Source organism: Scyliorhinus canicula, chromosome 12, assembly GCF_902713615.1.
Source record: "Scyliorhinus canicula chromosome 12, sScyCan1.1, whole genome shotgun sequence".
Taxonomy (NCBI): domain Eukaryota; kingdom Metazoa; phylum Chordata; class Chondrichthyes; order Carcharhiniformes; family Scyliorhinidae; genus Scyliorhinus; species Scyliorhinus canicula.
Genome location: NC_052157.1, coordinates 25,124,737 through 25,140,048, shown reverse-complemented (window position 1 = coordinate 25,140,048; position 15,312 = coordinate 25,124,737). Strand labels below are relative to the sequence as shown.

At 44.4% G+C, this 15,312-nt stretch overlaps 1 protein-coding gene across 7 annotated transcripts in view; it reads left to right on the top strand.

The window, feature by feature from the left end:
• The window catches only part of fam214a (family with sequence similarity 214 member A), a 185,713-nt gene that overhangs the window by 104,712 nt on the left and 65,689 nt on the right, over window positions 1-15,312 (top strand). Inside the window, exon 1 of one of the 7 annotated variants that reach the window (XM_038812937.1) lies at window positions 7,446-7,603. The exons of the other annotated variants lie outside the window; for them this stretch is intronic. Within the exon in view, the coding sequence (XP_038668865.1) occupies window positions 7,573-7,603 (31 nt within the window). The 5' untranslated portion in view covers window positions 7,446-7,572. Of the gene's footprint in view, window positions 1-7,445; window positions 7,604-15,312 lie in introns of those variants that run through there. 7 annotated transcript variants of the gene reach the window in all.

The window sequence follows — 15,312 nt, the reverse complement described above, 5'->3', positions numbered from 1 at the left end:
TACTCACCTCAATGCCATCTATTCTAATAGCCTGGGTCTCAGCATTCTCCTCCACAATATTATCTTTTTCCTGAGTGAATACTGACAAAAAGTATTCATTTAGTATCTCGCTTATCTCCTCAGCCTCCACACACAACTTCCCACCACTGTCCTTGACTGGCCCTATTCTTACCCTAGTCATTCTTTTATTCCTGACATACCTATAGAAAGCTTTTGGGTTTTCCTTGATCCTACCTGCCAAAGACTTCTCATGTCCCCTCCTTGCTCGTCTTAGCTCTCTCTTTAGATCCTTCCTCGCTTCCCTGTAACTATCAAGCGCCCCAACTGAAACTTCACGCCTCATCTTCACATAGGCCTCCTTTTTCCTCTTAACAAGAGATTCCACTTCTTTGGTAAACCACGGTTCCCTCGCTCTACCCGTTCCTCCCTGTCTGACTGGTACGTACTGATCAAGAACACGCAATAGCTGTTCCTTGAACAAGCTCCACATATCCAGTGTGCCCAACCCTTGCAGCCTACTTCTCCAAACTACACATCCTAAGTCATGTCTAATGGCATCATAATTGCCCTTCCCCCAGCTATAACTCTTGCCCTGCGGGGTATACTTATCCCTTTCCATCACTAATGTAAAGGTCACTGAATTGTGGTCACTGTCTCCAAAGTGTTCACTTACCTCCAGATCTAACACCTGGCCTGGTTCATTACCCAAAACCAAATCCAAAGTGGCCTCGCCTCTTGTTGGCCTGTCAACATATTGTGTCAGAAAACCCTCCTGCACACATTGTACAAAGAACGACCCATCCAATGTACTCGAACTATATCTTTTCCAGTCAATATTAGGAAAGTTAAAGTCTCCCATAACAACTACCCTGTTACTTTCGCTCTTTTCCAGAATCATCTTCGCCATCCTTTCCTCTACATCTCTAGAACTATTAGGTGGCCTATAGAAAACTCCCAGCAGGGTGACCTCTCCTTTCCTGTTTCTAACCTCAGCCCATACTATCTCGGAAGAAGAGTCCCCATCTTGCACCCTTTCTGCCACCGTAATACTGTCCTTGACTAGCAGCGCCACACCTCCCCCTCTTTTGCCCCCTTCTCTGACTTTACTAAAGCACCTAAACCCCGGAACCTGCAACAACCATTCCTGTCCCTGCTCTATCCATGTCTCTGAAATGGCCACAACATCGAAGTCCCAGGTACCAACCCATGCTGCCAGTTCCCCTACCTTATTTCGTATACTCCTGGCATTGAAATAGACACACTTCAAACCACCTACCTGAACACTGCCGCCCTCCTGCAAAGTCAAATCTGTGCTCCTGACCTCTCTACTCTCAATCTCTCGCACCCCAAAACAACAATCCAGGTTCCCATGCCCCTGCTGAATTAGTTTAAACCCCCCCAAAGAGTACTAACAAATCTCCCCCCCAGGATATTGGTGCCCCTTAGGTTCAGATGTAGACCATCCTGTCTATAGAGGTCCCACCTTCCCCAGAAAGAGCCCCAGTTATCCAGAAATCTGAATCCCTCCCGCCTGCACCATCCCTGTAGCCACGTGTTTAATTGCTCTCTCTCCCTATTCCTCGTCTCACTATCACGTGGCACGGGCAACAACCCAGAGATAACAACTCTGTTGTTCTCGCTCTGAGCTTCCATCCTAGCTCCCTAAAGGCCTGCCTGACATCCTTGTCCCTTTTCCTACCTATGTCGTTAGTGCCAATGTGGACTACGACTTGGGGCTGCTCCCCCTCCCCCTTAAGGACCCGAAAAACACGATCCGAGACATCACTTACCCTTGCACCTGGGAGGCAACATACCAAACGTGAGTCTCTCTCGCTCCCACAAAATCTCCTATCTGTGCCCCTGACTATTGAGTCCCCAATTGCTAATGCTCTGCTCCTCTCCCCCCTTCCCTTCTGAGCAACAGGGACAGACTCCGTGCTAGAGTCCCGCACCCCATGGCTTACCCCTGGTAAGTCGTCCCCCCCCCCCACAAGTATCCAAAACGGTATACTTGTTACTCAGGGGAACGACCGCAGGGGGTCCCTGCACTGTCTGCTTCTTCCCAGTCCCTCTTACAGTTACCCATCTATCTCCAGTCTTTGGTGTAACTACTTCCCTGAAGCTCCTATCTATGACCACCTCTGCCTCCCGAATGATCCGAAGTTCATCCAACTCCAGCTCCAGTACCATAACTCGGTCTTGTAGGAGCTGGAGCTGGCTGCACTTCCTGCAGGTAAAATCAGCAGGGACACTAACGGCATCCCTCACCTCAAACATCCTGCAGGAGGAACATTGCACTACCTTCCCTGCCATCCCACTTAATTTCAACCAAGTTCTGGTAAACAAATATAAAACAAATAAAAAAATAATAATATAATATAGCACTTACCTGCTCACCAATGGGTCTTATTATTAGGTTAGAGGAGGTGACCTGGTCGCTGTGCCATGACACGGCCTCCTCCACTTCCCGCCCTGCTCTCTCACCTCGGCTGATGTCTTTGTCACCGCCAACCTCATCGGGGCAATTGCCTCCTCCACCAATGACTTCAATGCGACCACCGTCTCCTTCCTCGAGGCCTCCATGTGTCTCGTGAGCTGCTTTTCCAGCTCCACTGCCATCACCTCGGTCATCCTCTCCACTGTAAGTAGTGCGACCCCGCCTTGCGGTTTGGCTTCCGCCATCTTGTCAGCACTTTTGCTCGTCCTCTCATTCAACGGCGAACCCGCGTTTCCTCCTTTCTTTGACGCTGCTCTTCGCATCCTTTAGCGGCTTATTGTTTTTTCTTTCTTTTCTCTTCTCTCCTCTTCCACCCTGCTGTCCCGTATCAATCTGAATTTTTTTTTAAAAAAAAAAAACAATTTTTCCTCCTTCACGCACAAAAATAGGGGAGAAAAATAAACTTTCACCAAACGTCTTTAAACCTTCTTTCTCTTCTCCTCTACATTCCCCCACAGCTCCCCTGGGACCGGACCAGCCTTTTACTTCATCCTAGGTGGGAGCTATCCGATGTGGGGCACCCCACCTACATCGTGCCCTGGTCTCGGGCCTGCCGCCTCAGCCTCCTTTTAGCTCCGCCCCTGCTGCTCCGACCTCGGCGCCGCGCTGTGCCCAGTGCCTCAGCCTCCATCGGCCGACACCACGTGGGGTTCTTCGCCGGTTTTTAAACCGGCCCCGCTAGCTGCCCGTGACGGCCCCAAAGGCCCACGATAGTTGGGGGGTGAGTGATGACGCGGGGAAATCCCCGAAATCGCCGCAAATCGTGGCCATCAGCTTCTTGCTGCGGCTGCCCTGCTCAGCTACGCCACCGGAAGTCATGTGGCCCGTAAACTTGTGCAAAGTAATTATTTGCTGGATTCAGCTTGTAGAGTTATTATAATAATTTAAGTTGTTTGGGAACAAAGTGGCGTCTCATATTTAAGGAAACATAGGTAGTTGGCAACCAAGAGGTAATTTCATGTAATCATAGATTTACAGTGCAGAAGGAGGCCATTCGGCCCGTTGTGTCTGCACCAGCCCTTGTAAAGAGGACCCTACCTAAGCCCACACCTCCACCCTGTCCCCGTAACCTCATCCAACCTTTTTTGGACACAAAGGGCAATTTAGCATAGCCAATCCGCTTAACTTGCACATCTTTGGACTATGGGAGGAAACCCACACAGACACGGGGAGAATGTGCAGACTCCGCACAGATAGTGACCCAAGCCGGGAATCGAACTTGGGAACCTGAAGCTGTGAAGTAACTGTACTAACTACTGTGCTACCGTGCTGTCCACAGTAATACAGTGTGTATAGCCATCAGTGTACTTCAGCATTCTCGTGTATTCTAGTCCTTCTTGTCTTCTGCACTTTTTCTTGTTAAGTTGATAAGTATTCTTTATTAATTGTTCACTCGACGGGACTATACCTCCCTGATTTCACAGATATTTTCTCACAAAATTGAAAATATATATCACGAAAAACCTGTGTTCCAAGTTACCCTTCTGGGTTTGGGATACTCTCCCATTTAACATCAGCGCAGTTCTTAACATCTGGGTATCATGTTATATGAGTCACAACAAGCTAGTCTGCAGGTAGCAAGTGAGTGCGAAGCAAATGGAATGTTGGTGTTTATTGCAAGGGGAATGGAATATAAAAGTAGTTATGGGCATTGGGGAGACTACATCTGGAGTACTATGTACCTTTTTGGTATCCTTGTTTGAAAAAAAGGATATAATGGCATTAGAAGTAGTATAGAGGAGGTTCACTTGACTCATTCCTGGATGAAGGGCTTACCTTTTGAGGGCCTGTTGAACAGGTTTGAGTTTAGAAGAATGGGAGGTGATCTTAAGATCCTGAGGGGACTTGACAGGGTGATACCAGGAGGATGTTTCCTCTTGTGGAAGAGACTAGAACTAGAGAACACAGTTAAAGTTTCTCTTTTAAGACTGAGATTGGGGGGGGGGGGGGGGGGGGGGGGCAGCCGGCCAGCCAGCCAGCCAAGTGCTTTCTAAGCCAAGATCTTAACGAATGGCAGAGAGGGCTCAAAAGGCCGAATGCCTACTCTTCCTTTATAATTTGACCTATTTGTTATTATCTAGGGCAATCTCAATTTTCTGCCCAATGGGCTCATGAGACCTTTGAGGCCCAATTTTCTGGTGACATTCTTTTCAAATTTGTGTTACTATGCTCGATGCAGGACTTTTTATTAACTCACTAGAGTAAGGTAGATACAATAAGGACACGAGTCCACACCGAGTAAAATAAGGAAATTTGGTTTATTTACAATTAATGTTATATACAACTCCTGCTAGTTCTCTTGGTCAGTGTCTTACTGGCCAACATTTTATACGCAACTGCCCTGCCCCTCAATGGGGGAACCACGTACTCTGTGAGAACCACGGGGAAGATAATCATTCCACTCCGTTGGTACCATGTGGGATATTACGTTCCTTCCCTCAAAGTCTGAGGACCCCCTTGATGGCTGATTAGGAGGAGAAGGAGGAGCAGGTGGAGGACATCGGATCCTCTTCAGATCTGGTAAATCATCATGCACCTGATGAGCTGGATCAGTCGGCGTATACCTCGCAGGGGAACGTCATGTGTGGTAGGAACACTGTGGTGGATGATTGGTGGGAACAGTTGAATCTGCATCTGAGACATCTGTGACTCCATGTCTCAATCTGAAGAAACAAAGTGGGCGTGTCAGCGTCGACACAGACTGGAGGTGTTATTGCAGGCTGGTTCAGCAATGGAGTCGGAGTAACTCACGAGGGACCAACATGCACGAGCGGATATGATCCAAATGCCATCTCATCAGTTGCCCCTGGACCCGAACCTGGTAAGAGATTAGTCCTGTCTGACAGACGGCAATACAACAATCCCAGAGAGGAAGCAAGCAGCATCACTAAAGTTACTAACAAACGCCACGTCGTCTGCTGCAAAGTGTCTGAGAGGTCGGCGTCGAACCGGGCAATGCGCTTGCAACTCCTGGTTACAGCGCACCTGTCTGGGAGCATAAAACTAAGTTGGGTACAAAGCCAATGACCCATGAGCATCTCAGCGGTGGGCTACGTCAGTTGCTACATGCGTGTGGTCTGTACAAGAATAAAAAACATGCCAGGATGGTATCCATCTAGCCTGAATGCTGCTCCTTTAGTCCCTATTTAAATGTCTACATGGCCTTCTTTGCCAAGCCATTTGATGCCAGTTGGTATGGAGCACTGTGGACATGCCGAATCCTGTTGCCTTTCATGAAAGTGGCTAATTTTTCACCCGTGAAATAGGTCCAGTTATCTGTTACGAGCACCTCCAGGATTCCATGGGTGAAAAAAGAAATGTGCAATTGCTCGATGATCACCCGGGATGTGATCGTTGCCATCTTATGGACCTCCAGCCACTTGAGGTGGGCATCCATCAGGAAGAGAAACAGGGCCTCTAATGAACAACCAATCCCAAAAAGCAAGTGAGATTGTCAGAACCACGCAGGCTCACCTGTCGCATTAAAGATAAGTGAAAATGGTGGGTCGCAAAGTTCGCCTGCATGGTTTGCGAAGGTCGGCCGGTGTGGGTTGTAAAGGTTGACCAGCTGGTAAAATGGGTCCCCAGAAAAAAAGTTTGAAAAGCTGATCTAGGATGAACCAAACACCACTTCAACACAGATATCAAATTAAGGAATCAGCAAACTCCTCCGTTTGGATTTCGGGTATTAAATCATTACAGGACACCAAGGGTGCGATTCTCCCAACGGGAGACTAAGTGCCGACGCCGGAGTGAAACCCAGTGTGTTTCACTCCGTCGTCGGAGGCCACTCCTCGCCCCCTATTCCCCCCGCCCCGGGGGGGGGGGAGGTGGCTAGGAGCGGCGGCGCGTGAATTCCGAGCGCCCAGCCTTGACGCTTGCGTCAAAGTGACGCGCCGGGAATGACGCGGCCGGCGCCGCCGAAGTGACGTCAGCCGCGCATGTGCAGGTTGGCCAGCTCCAACCACCGTATGCGCGATTGCCGTCTTCCCCTCCGCTGCCCCGCAAGACATGGCGGCTTGATCTTGCGGGGCGGCGGAGGGAAAAGAGTGTGTCCTTTACAGATGCCCCAAGATTCCAGCACCAAATTCATCCAAATATTACCAGATCTGTGTGGAAGTCTCTTCAAATCTACTGAGTTAAGGATAGATCTGCATTCATGTTGAAACAAAAGGTTTTGCTTACCCTTCTAACTGGACAGTCAAATGTAGTAGAAAATAAAATCAAAAGCATATGGCTGGCTGAACAAGGAGATAAATAAAAGTTAGTCCATGGATCATATTTCTGATGATTTAGTGCATAGTGTGTGTATATATTGCAGCAAAATACATTGAATCAATGGTAACCTACCAGTGCAAAGATCATTTGCTGCAGAAACTGCTGGAAAAGAGTGAACATCACACTGTTTTCAGTTTAAATTGAGGTCACTGGAACAATCATTTGGGAAGCTTCGTGCATGTGATTTTGGTTAATAATATCTAACTTGAAAAGCCTATTTCATTGTAACTGCTCAGAGTACGTCACAGCGGTTTAGTGTGGTTTTTAAAATATAGTGCTTGAATAATGATTTACTGTAATCATGACTAAGTTTTCTATCCTTGAAAACCAAACCAGACCTTTTTTGCGGGAGCTAATGTGCCACCCTTAGTAAAATTAGAATGTGATGGAGTGCACAACTGAAAAATAAAGTTTGATATTTAGTTTGACCCTTCAATCTCTGAAACAGCTTATCGTGGTTGTCTGGCTGTAGCATGCTGTATTTAATATTTGTCCAGTTCAAAAGTTGTCGCAGCGACCAACTATCATGCTTTCTTTGTCTGGAAGGAGAGTGGGTTGAACTCAAGATTTCTCTGGAGTTAATACTGATGATACTTTTCTGATTGGTTAACAGCAGATGTGTTTTGCATACCAGAACTTGTACTGCAAGCTTTTCCTGCCCCACTGGTCAGGGGGATGGAGTGCTCTGCTGCTGTGAAGTGTTCCACAGAGTGACCTGTCTTACTGCAAATGAAACTCGCCTGCTGAGATAACTTTAATTGATAACCAAGCCTAAGATCTCAACTCCTGGTATCAGAATGGGACCTCAAAACCTACAAAGTCAGAAACGTATGTGGTAATCTGCTTTTTAAATGTTTGCCAGAGTGGGTGTTGTTGTACTATAGAATCATTGCGAAGTATTGCATCAAGTAAGCTGGCATTTTCCGATCAGACACAGAGAAACAGACGAGTTGCATTTACTTTGTTAATCACGCCAATTCCCTTTAGTATTAACATTGTATTATTGACTTAATCATTTACAGATGATGCTTTTAATGATGTTCACTACATTTTCTAATTTGCTTTACCTGAAGGAAAATTAATGGATATGGATGAAACTCCAGAATTTCAGCCACCTGATAACCGATTATATAGAAAAAATTGTGTTCTTCGATTTATTTTTAAAATATGCAAGTTTCAAAATCTTCAGTTTTAGAAATGACCGAATTCTAATACTCCACCTAATGACTGCTAAATATACATTTTTAATTTCTCAAGCATAAAGGGAGAGTTCTGTATGTTCCAGCATCACCTTAAAAAAGATGAATATGGTTATAAACACAAAGCGTCCTTAAGTATTGAACAATTTGCAACTCCAGTTGTGGTCACTTTCTAAATTATTTACAGTTGTGATCACTTTCTAAATTATTTACATCGGTTTTAATATTTTATACAGTATGTACTAGACTTGTCAATATTGACGAGTGTCACTACAAAAAATAGGCTTCATAGGTACTCTTAATTATTGCCAGTTCCTCGTTACTGCCAAAGAAACTTAGAAGCTAACAGATGTTCAGCTCTGTGGCAAATACTTTTGCTTGTATTTTTTCCAAGGTTATTATCAAAACATGTAAAGAGTAATGATCTGTAGGTATGGATCTCACTTGGATTGTTATAAATATTGCATCTGTCTAGTTTTCTTCATATTTTCCCGATGCTAAATTTATATATTTTTACAGCTGTAATGCAAAAAGTCCAAAGTTGCTATTTAAGTTCAATGCTTCCTTAGTAAGCCTATGATTTGTGTAAATAAAGTCTGCCTCCTGTACATTTAACTTGTTGACGTTGAAAATTACTATACAATATGCAAAATTGTAGGACTGCTGCCTTTAAATGTACACTTCAAATCCACACTACCTAATTAGAATATTTTTATATCCCAGTATTTTGGTGTCATTTGATGATGAGGTTTAGGTTTAAACTAAACCACTATGGTCCTGATTATTGTAAGAATAGTTATTTGATACCTTACTCTTCCTCCCCACCATAACTTCCTCCAGCTATGCAAACTCCACCTGGTCTGGGTCCAGGCTTTTGTGCAGCTGCTGTCCCTTTCTGTCCCTGTTAGTGCAATGTCTTCAGCTTGTTAGGGCCACCACTCTACATTTATCTCTCTCTCTACTAAATCACAGTATCCCCTCCCTAAACTACTCCTCCTCTCTACATTCCTTTTTACCCCTTTAAGATTTTTTCAACAAGTTTTCTATTAAGCCAGCTCGCTTGATTCTCTCCTCTTCCTTTTGTTGTGTCCAGTGCCCATTTTCCTCACTCCTCTTACATCTATTTGACATCTCCTACATTAGCGGGGCTTGATAAATGCAAGCTGTTGCTGATGTATAGATTTCACAAAGGATTTGTGATACCAATGTGAACACTAACTATTGGGCAACTAATTTCTTCCATTTGAGTGAAGTGCTTGGATACACAATATGGTTTGGGGTGGAGCAGGAAAACAATTGTTCTTGTACCTGCAGTATGATTCACCCGAGACTAGAGTAGTTCTGGGATGTCACTCAGGATGACTTACTTCCGCTCCGGGAGGTGGGTTCTGTGGTGGCTGAATAGTCCAATCCTGGATCCGCAGACTCTGGCACAGGTTTGGCAGGTGGTGTTTAATGAGGTGGGTTGGGGGGGATGCTCTGGAATCAGTGCCCCCTTTCTGCTGTTTATGACCTCTGCGTGCTGCACACTGTGATGCTTGAGGTGATTGGTGCCTTCGCGGATGCTTCTACTCCAGTTTGTGCGTTCTAAGGCAAGCAATTCCCAAGTGTCGATGGAGATGTTGCATTTATTTAGGGACTCTTTCAGTGTGCCCTCTGCCCTCCTAGAGATCGCTTGCCAGTATCTGGGGCTCTACTGACGCGAACCATGTAAATGAGTAAGTGAGATACTGTGAGAAGAAGTAATCTTTTTGAATTGGGGTATATTTTTAAATAATGCTCAGTTAATGATAAAATTATGTTTAAAACAGTAGTAGCACACAGCCTCAAACAGAACACACCCCAAGTGTTCCCAGCTGTCTACATTTACAATTACATCAACATGCATCAATTAGCTGGTTGTATGTTTTGTTCAGTGAGAAATTCACATAACAGCACTAGTCTTTTTTTGTTTGCTGCCTTAACACAGCTTTATCGTCTCCTACTGCCAAGAGTGATATTGAAGTAACACTTTTTTCAGATGTGTACAGTATTTGATTAAATACGTAAAATGATGGAATTATTATGTTTTCTTCCTCTTGCTGTTCCCTGTGCTGTTGCATTTAAGCATTTTTCTATTTTAGTTTTTCCCTGTGAAATGATTTTTGATCGAGTGCAATTTGTTTTTCATTTTCAAAAATTCGTTTAAAATTGCTACAATTTCCAAAGAGTGCAAACTACTAGTCCAGAACACTTCCAAAATCGTGGCGAAAAAGACTAATATATTGTTTAAACAGAATCCTTGGTGTCTTCTCTCTGCTTCAAAAATAGTTTGTACACTCTTGGTTGTTAGTTGTTAGTAAGAAGTAAGAGATGAGAGCAGGAGTGGGTTTTTGGCTCTTTAACACTTGCTCCATCTTTCAGTGAGATCATGATTGATCTCCTAACTCCAGTGCACCTTCCTCCCACTGCCCTTATCTCGTTCCCCTTCGAATCCAAAAATCCTACCAATTTCTGTCTAGACTATGTTCAACAACTATCCATCCACATTCCTATGGGCAGCACCTTAGTACAGTTGCTTCACAGTGCCAGGGTCCCAGGTTCGATTCCCGGCTTGGGTCACTGTGCGGCGTCTGCACGTTCTCCCCATGTTTGCGTGGGTTTTCTCCGGGTGCTCTGGTTTCCTCCCACAATCCAAAGATGTGCAGGTTAGGTCGACTGGCCATACTAAATTGCCCATGGTGTCCAAAAAAGGTTTGACTGGGGATAGGGGATAGAGTAGAGGTGTGGGGCTTAAGTGGGGTGTTCTTTCCAAGGGCTGGTGCAGACTCGATGGGCTGAATGGCCTCCTTCTGCACTGTAAATTCTGTTCTATGTTCTATTCTATGTTTTATACGATACATAATTCCAAAAGAAAACTTCTCTCTCGATTCTATCTGGACACGCATGAATGCGGACTCAACCGGGATCTGGGATTCATGTCGCATTACATTCGGCCCCCACCAACAAGCCTGGACTTGCAGAGGCCTACCGACTGAACTGGCTTGGGACAATTCACACCTCTTTAACCTGGAGTTACCTCTCTCTCTGCATCTTTGATGATTTGATTGCCTGCAGGTGCTCGCATTCCGGGGCATCTCTGACTGTGTCTATATAAACATTTCTGGAACAAGCCTTTCCATTCACCTGAAGAAGGAGCCGTGCTCCGAAAGCTCGTGTTTGAAACAAACCTGTTGGACTTTAACCTGGTGTTGTAAGACTTCTTACTGTGATTCTATCTGGCACACTCCTCATTCTGAAACTATGACCCCTGGATCTGAACTTCCCTGTGAAGAGAACTACCATCCTAACATCTGCCCAGTCAGGACTGTTATAGAACATAGAACAGTACAGCACAGAACAGGCCCTTCGGCCCTCGATGTTGTGCCGAGCAATGATGACCCTACTCAAACCCACGTATCCACCCTATACCCGTAACCCAACAACCCCCCCTAACCTTACTTTTTAGGACACTACGGGCAATTTAGCATGGCCAATCCACCTAACCCCCACATCTTTGGACTGTGGGAGGAAACCGGAGCACCCGGAGGAAACCCACGCACACACGGGGAGGACGTGCAGACTCCACACAGACAGTGACCCAGCCGGGAATCGAACCTGGGACCCTAGAGCTGTGAAGCATTTATGCTAACCACCATGCTACCGTTCTGCCCCTTGTATTTTCTGTTTCATTGAGATCATCTCTCATTATTTTACATTCTTGGAAATATAAGCCCTGCCTACTCACTGTCGCCATTGGACAATTGCTTCATCCTCTGAGTCAGTGTAGTGAACCTTGCACTACTTCAAGGCAATGCACTTTAAAAGGAAGCTAGAGTAATTATTTTCCTTTTGAATAGTTTGAGTTGCCTGTGACTCAATACAAGTGGATTCCTTTCATAGATTTTCTACCGTGTGTTTACAGATTTACTTAAGTAAAACTACCTTTGGATGCTTTAGGTTCATCTTTTTTATTCCACCTTATGTTCCACACTGCCATAATATTTCTGTGTATCTCTAGAAATGTTGAAAGTAAAATGATTCCTACCATTTAGTTATGTATTCCATTTAGCTATGTGTTTAGCATTATACACAGGTGCTAAGGTGTGGTGTGTGCTGCCAGAACCTATAAATAGCCGTGCAACTAATGATCTGTTTACCCCCTGCAGGAAATAAAGACATTTAAAACTCATCTATTCCTAAATGATTGCTCTTTCCTTGCACTATACACCCTGATCATTACCAAAATGCATTACTAATTCAATACACAGAAAATACTGGAAATACTTAGCAGGTTAGCCAGCATCTATGAAGAGAAAAATAGAGTCTAAAAAGTGGGGGGGAAAATGAAAGGAAAATTTGACGGCCTTCCATCTGAAATCATTTCATGAGAACACAATACTTGTCATTCAGTTTTGTGTTTAACTGGAGTCAAAATATTACTCTCCTCTATAAATTTAAACAGTAAAGTGAAGATTTCTAACTATTGAGAAATTGAATTATCTTATGAAATACAGGAAAAGAAAAACAGCAGAGGCATTCTTCCTGATTAAATTTATTGTTAGCAAATCTATCTGACTATAAACCAAAAAATTCTGTGGTCACTAATGCCTAATGTACAAGGTTTCTCCCGTCCTAGATAATAGTACACTGTGACGTCGCTGGACCAGTAGGCTTAGGACCCAGGCATTTTTTGTTTTCAGAATTTTCTGGATTTTGGGATAATGTTAGAATGCCTCACCACAATTGTGTGTGCTGAATATGAACATGAATAGTATCTGAAACATAAAAGACAATGACAAAATATTATAAAACAAATTGTTTTATTGATTCAAGTGTTGTATTTTATGCTTCCAAAGTACTGCGCTTTGTAACCTGAGAAAACACATTTATCAGTGAGTGCTGAGCAGGCCCAGGATATGTGGGCGCTGACTTTTCAGAGGCTGACAAGTGTAACTCAGTGACTGACTTACAGTGCAGGAAGGTGAGTACGGGCTTCAAACTTTGCTGCGTTTCTGCTTTTGTATGCCTGGTGTTCAGGTCACTTACCCTGAGTTAGAGAGAAAGGGGCTGTTTGCTGTGTGTGTGCTGTGTGTTTCTTTGACTGCATCCTTTCGTATCTCCACTTTTCTCCTGCTTTGGTACATTACAAGCACTTGTAGTTGACAAAGTCCATTCTGTGTTGCGCCACAAGTAGCCTGTTGCATGTGTACTCAAAAAAATTTGGACAATTGGTGTTTTGAATTTGCAGTTTGGATTTGAGAGATTACAATGTATTATTGTAGTAAATACTGTATTCTGAAGTTGTACCGTTTTTGGCATATGCCTGAACAGAGTGTGTAATTCTACCTGCGCAAACATCTACTGTCTTTTCATCCGGCAAGTGTTTGTCATTGTAAGCAACAATAAACATGTCCTTAGATTAGCAGTGGTTTGGTAATAAAAAACTTACTACATGAATGGTGCTTGTCCTTCCCTTTAAAATATAATTCCTATTGGTAAAATTAATGCATTGCTGTTTTTTCAATTATCTTTTGTTCTGATTAGTTTGAAAGGTATAGTTTTGATGTAACGTACACATTTTATTGTCGCTGGACTAGTAACCCAGAAACCCAGGGTAATACTCAGGGGCCCGGATTTCAATCCCATCAAAGCAGGTGCTGGAATTTGAATTCAATTTAAAAATCTGGAATTAGGCAGCAAGATGGCGTAGTGATTAGCACTGCTGCCTCACGGCGCTGAGGTCCCAGGTTCGATCCCGGAAATGGGTCACTGTCCGTGTGGAGTTCGCACAGTTTCCCATTGCTTGTGTGGGTTTCGCCCCCACAACCCAAAAAAGTGCAGGGCAGGTGAATTGGCCACGCTAAATTGCCCTTTAATTGGAAAAAATGAATTGGAGACTCTAAATTTATGGGAAAAGAAAATCTGGAATTAAATGTATAATGGTGACCATGAAACCATTGTCAATTTGTCATAAAATATATCTGGTTCATGAATGTCCTTTAGGGAATTAAATCTGCCATCCTCACCTGGTCTGTTCTACATGTGACCCAAGACCCACAGCAATGTGGTTGACTCTTAAATGCCCTCTGAAAGGGGCTGGTTTAGCACAGGGCTAAAGAGCTGGCTTTTAAAGCAGACCAAGGCTGGCCAGCAGCACGGTTCAATTCCCATACCTGCCTCTCCGAACAGGCTCCGGAATGTGGCGACTAGGGGCTTTTCACAGTAACTTCATTTGAAGCCTACTTGTGACAATAAGCGATTTTCATTTCATTTTTCAAATAAGAACATAAGAACTAGGAGCAGGAGTAGGCCATTCGGCCTCTCGAGCCTGCTCCGCCATTCAATGAGATCATGGCTGATCTTTTGTGGACTCAGCTCCACTTTCCGGCCCGAACACCATAACCCTTAATCCCTTTATGCTTCAAAAAACTATCTATCTTTACCTTAAAAACATTTAATGAAGGAGCCTCAACTGCTTCATTGGGCAAGGAATTCCATAGATTCACAACCCTTTGGGTGAAGAAGTTCCTCCTAAACTCAGTCCTAAATCTACTTCCCCTTATTTTGACGCTATGTCCCCTAGTTCTGCTTTCACCCGCCAGTGGAAACAACCTGCCCGCACCTATCCTATCTATTCCCTTCATAATTTTAAATGTTTCTATAAGATCCCCCCTCATCCTTCTAAATTCCAACGAGTACAGTGCCAGTCTACTCAACCTCTCCTCGTAATCCAATGGCCTAGCAAGCCACTCCGTTGTATCAAGCCGCTGAAACGTCTTCAAGAAATGAAACCGAATGGATCATCACCAAGGTACTGGATACTACAGCAGCAAACTCAGCCCTGCAAAGCCCTCCTTACTAACATCTGGGGCTTCTGCCAAAATTGTGAGAGCTATCTCATAGACTAGTGAAGCAACAGCTGAACAGTCAGACTCACAGAATCATACTTTACAGTAAAGGTCCCAGACATGGCCATTACCATCCCGGCTATGTCCTGACCCAGCAGTGGTGGCGACACAGTGGTATACAGTCAGGAGGGATTTGCCCTGGGAGTCCTCAACATCGACTCCAAATCCCATGAAGTCTCATGGCATCAGGTCAAACATGGACAAGGAAATCTGCTGATTACTATGTACTGTCTCCACCTCAGTTGATGCATCAGTACTCTTCTGTGTTAAACACCACTTGAGAGAAACGCAGAATATTACTCGGGTTAGAGGACTTCAATGTCCAGCATAAGCAGCAAGTGATAGATAGAATGCAGCAAATCCACAGCCAATGAATCAGACCTAAGCTCTGCAGTCCTGCCACATCCAG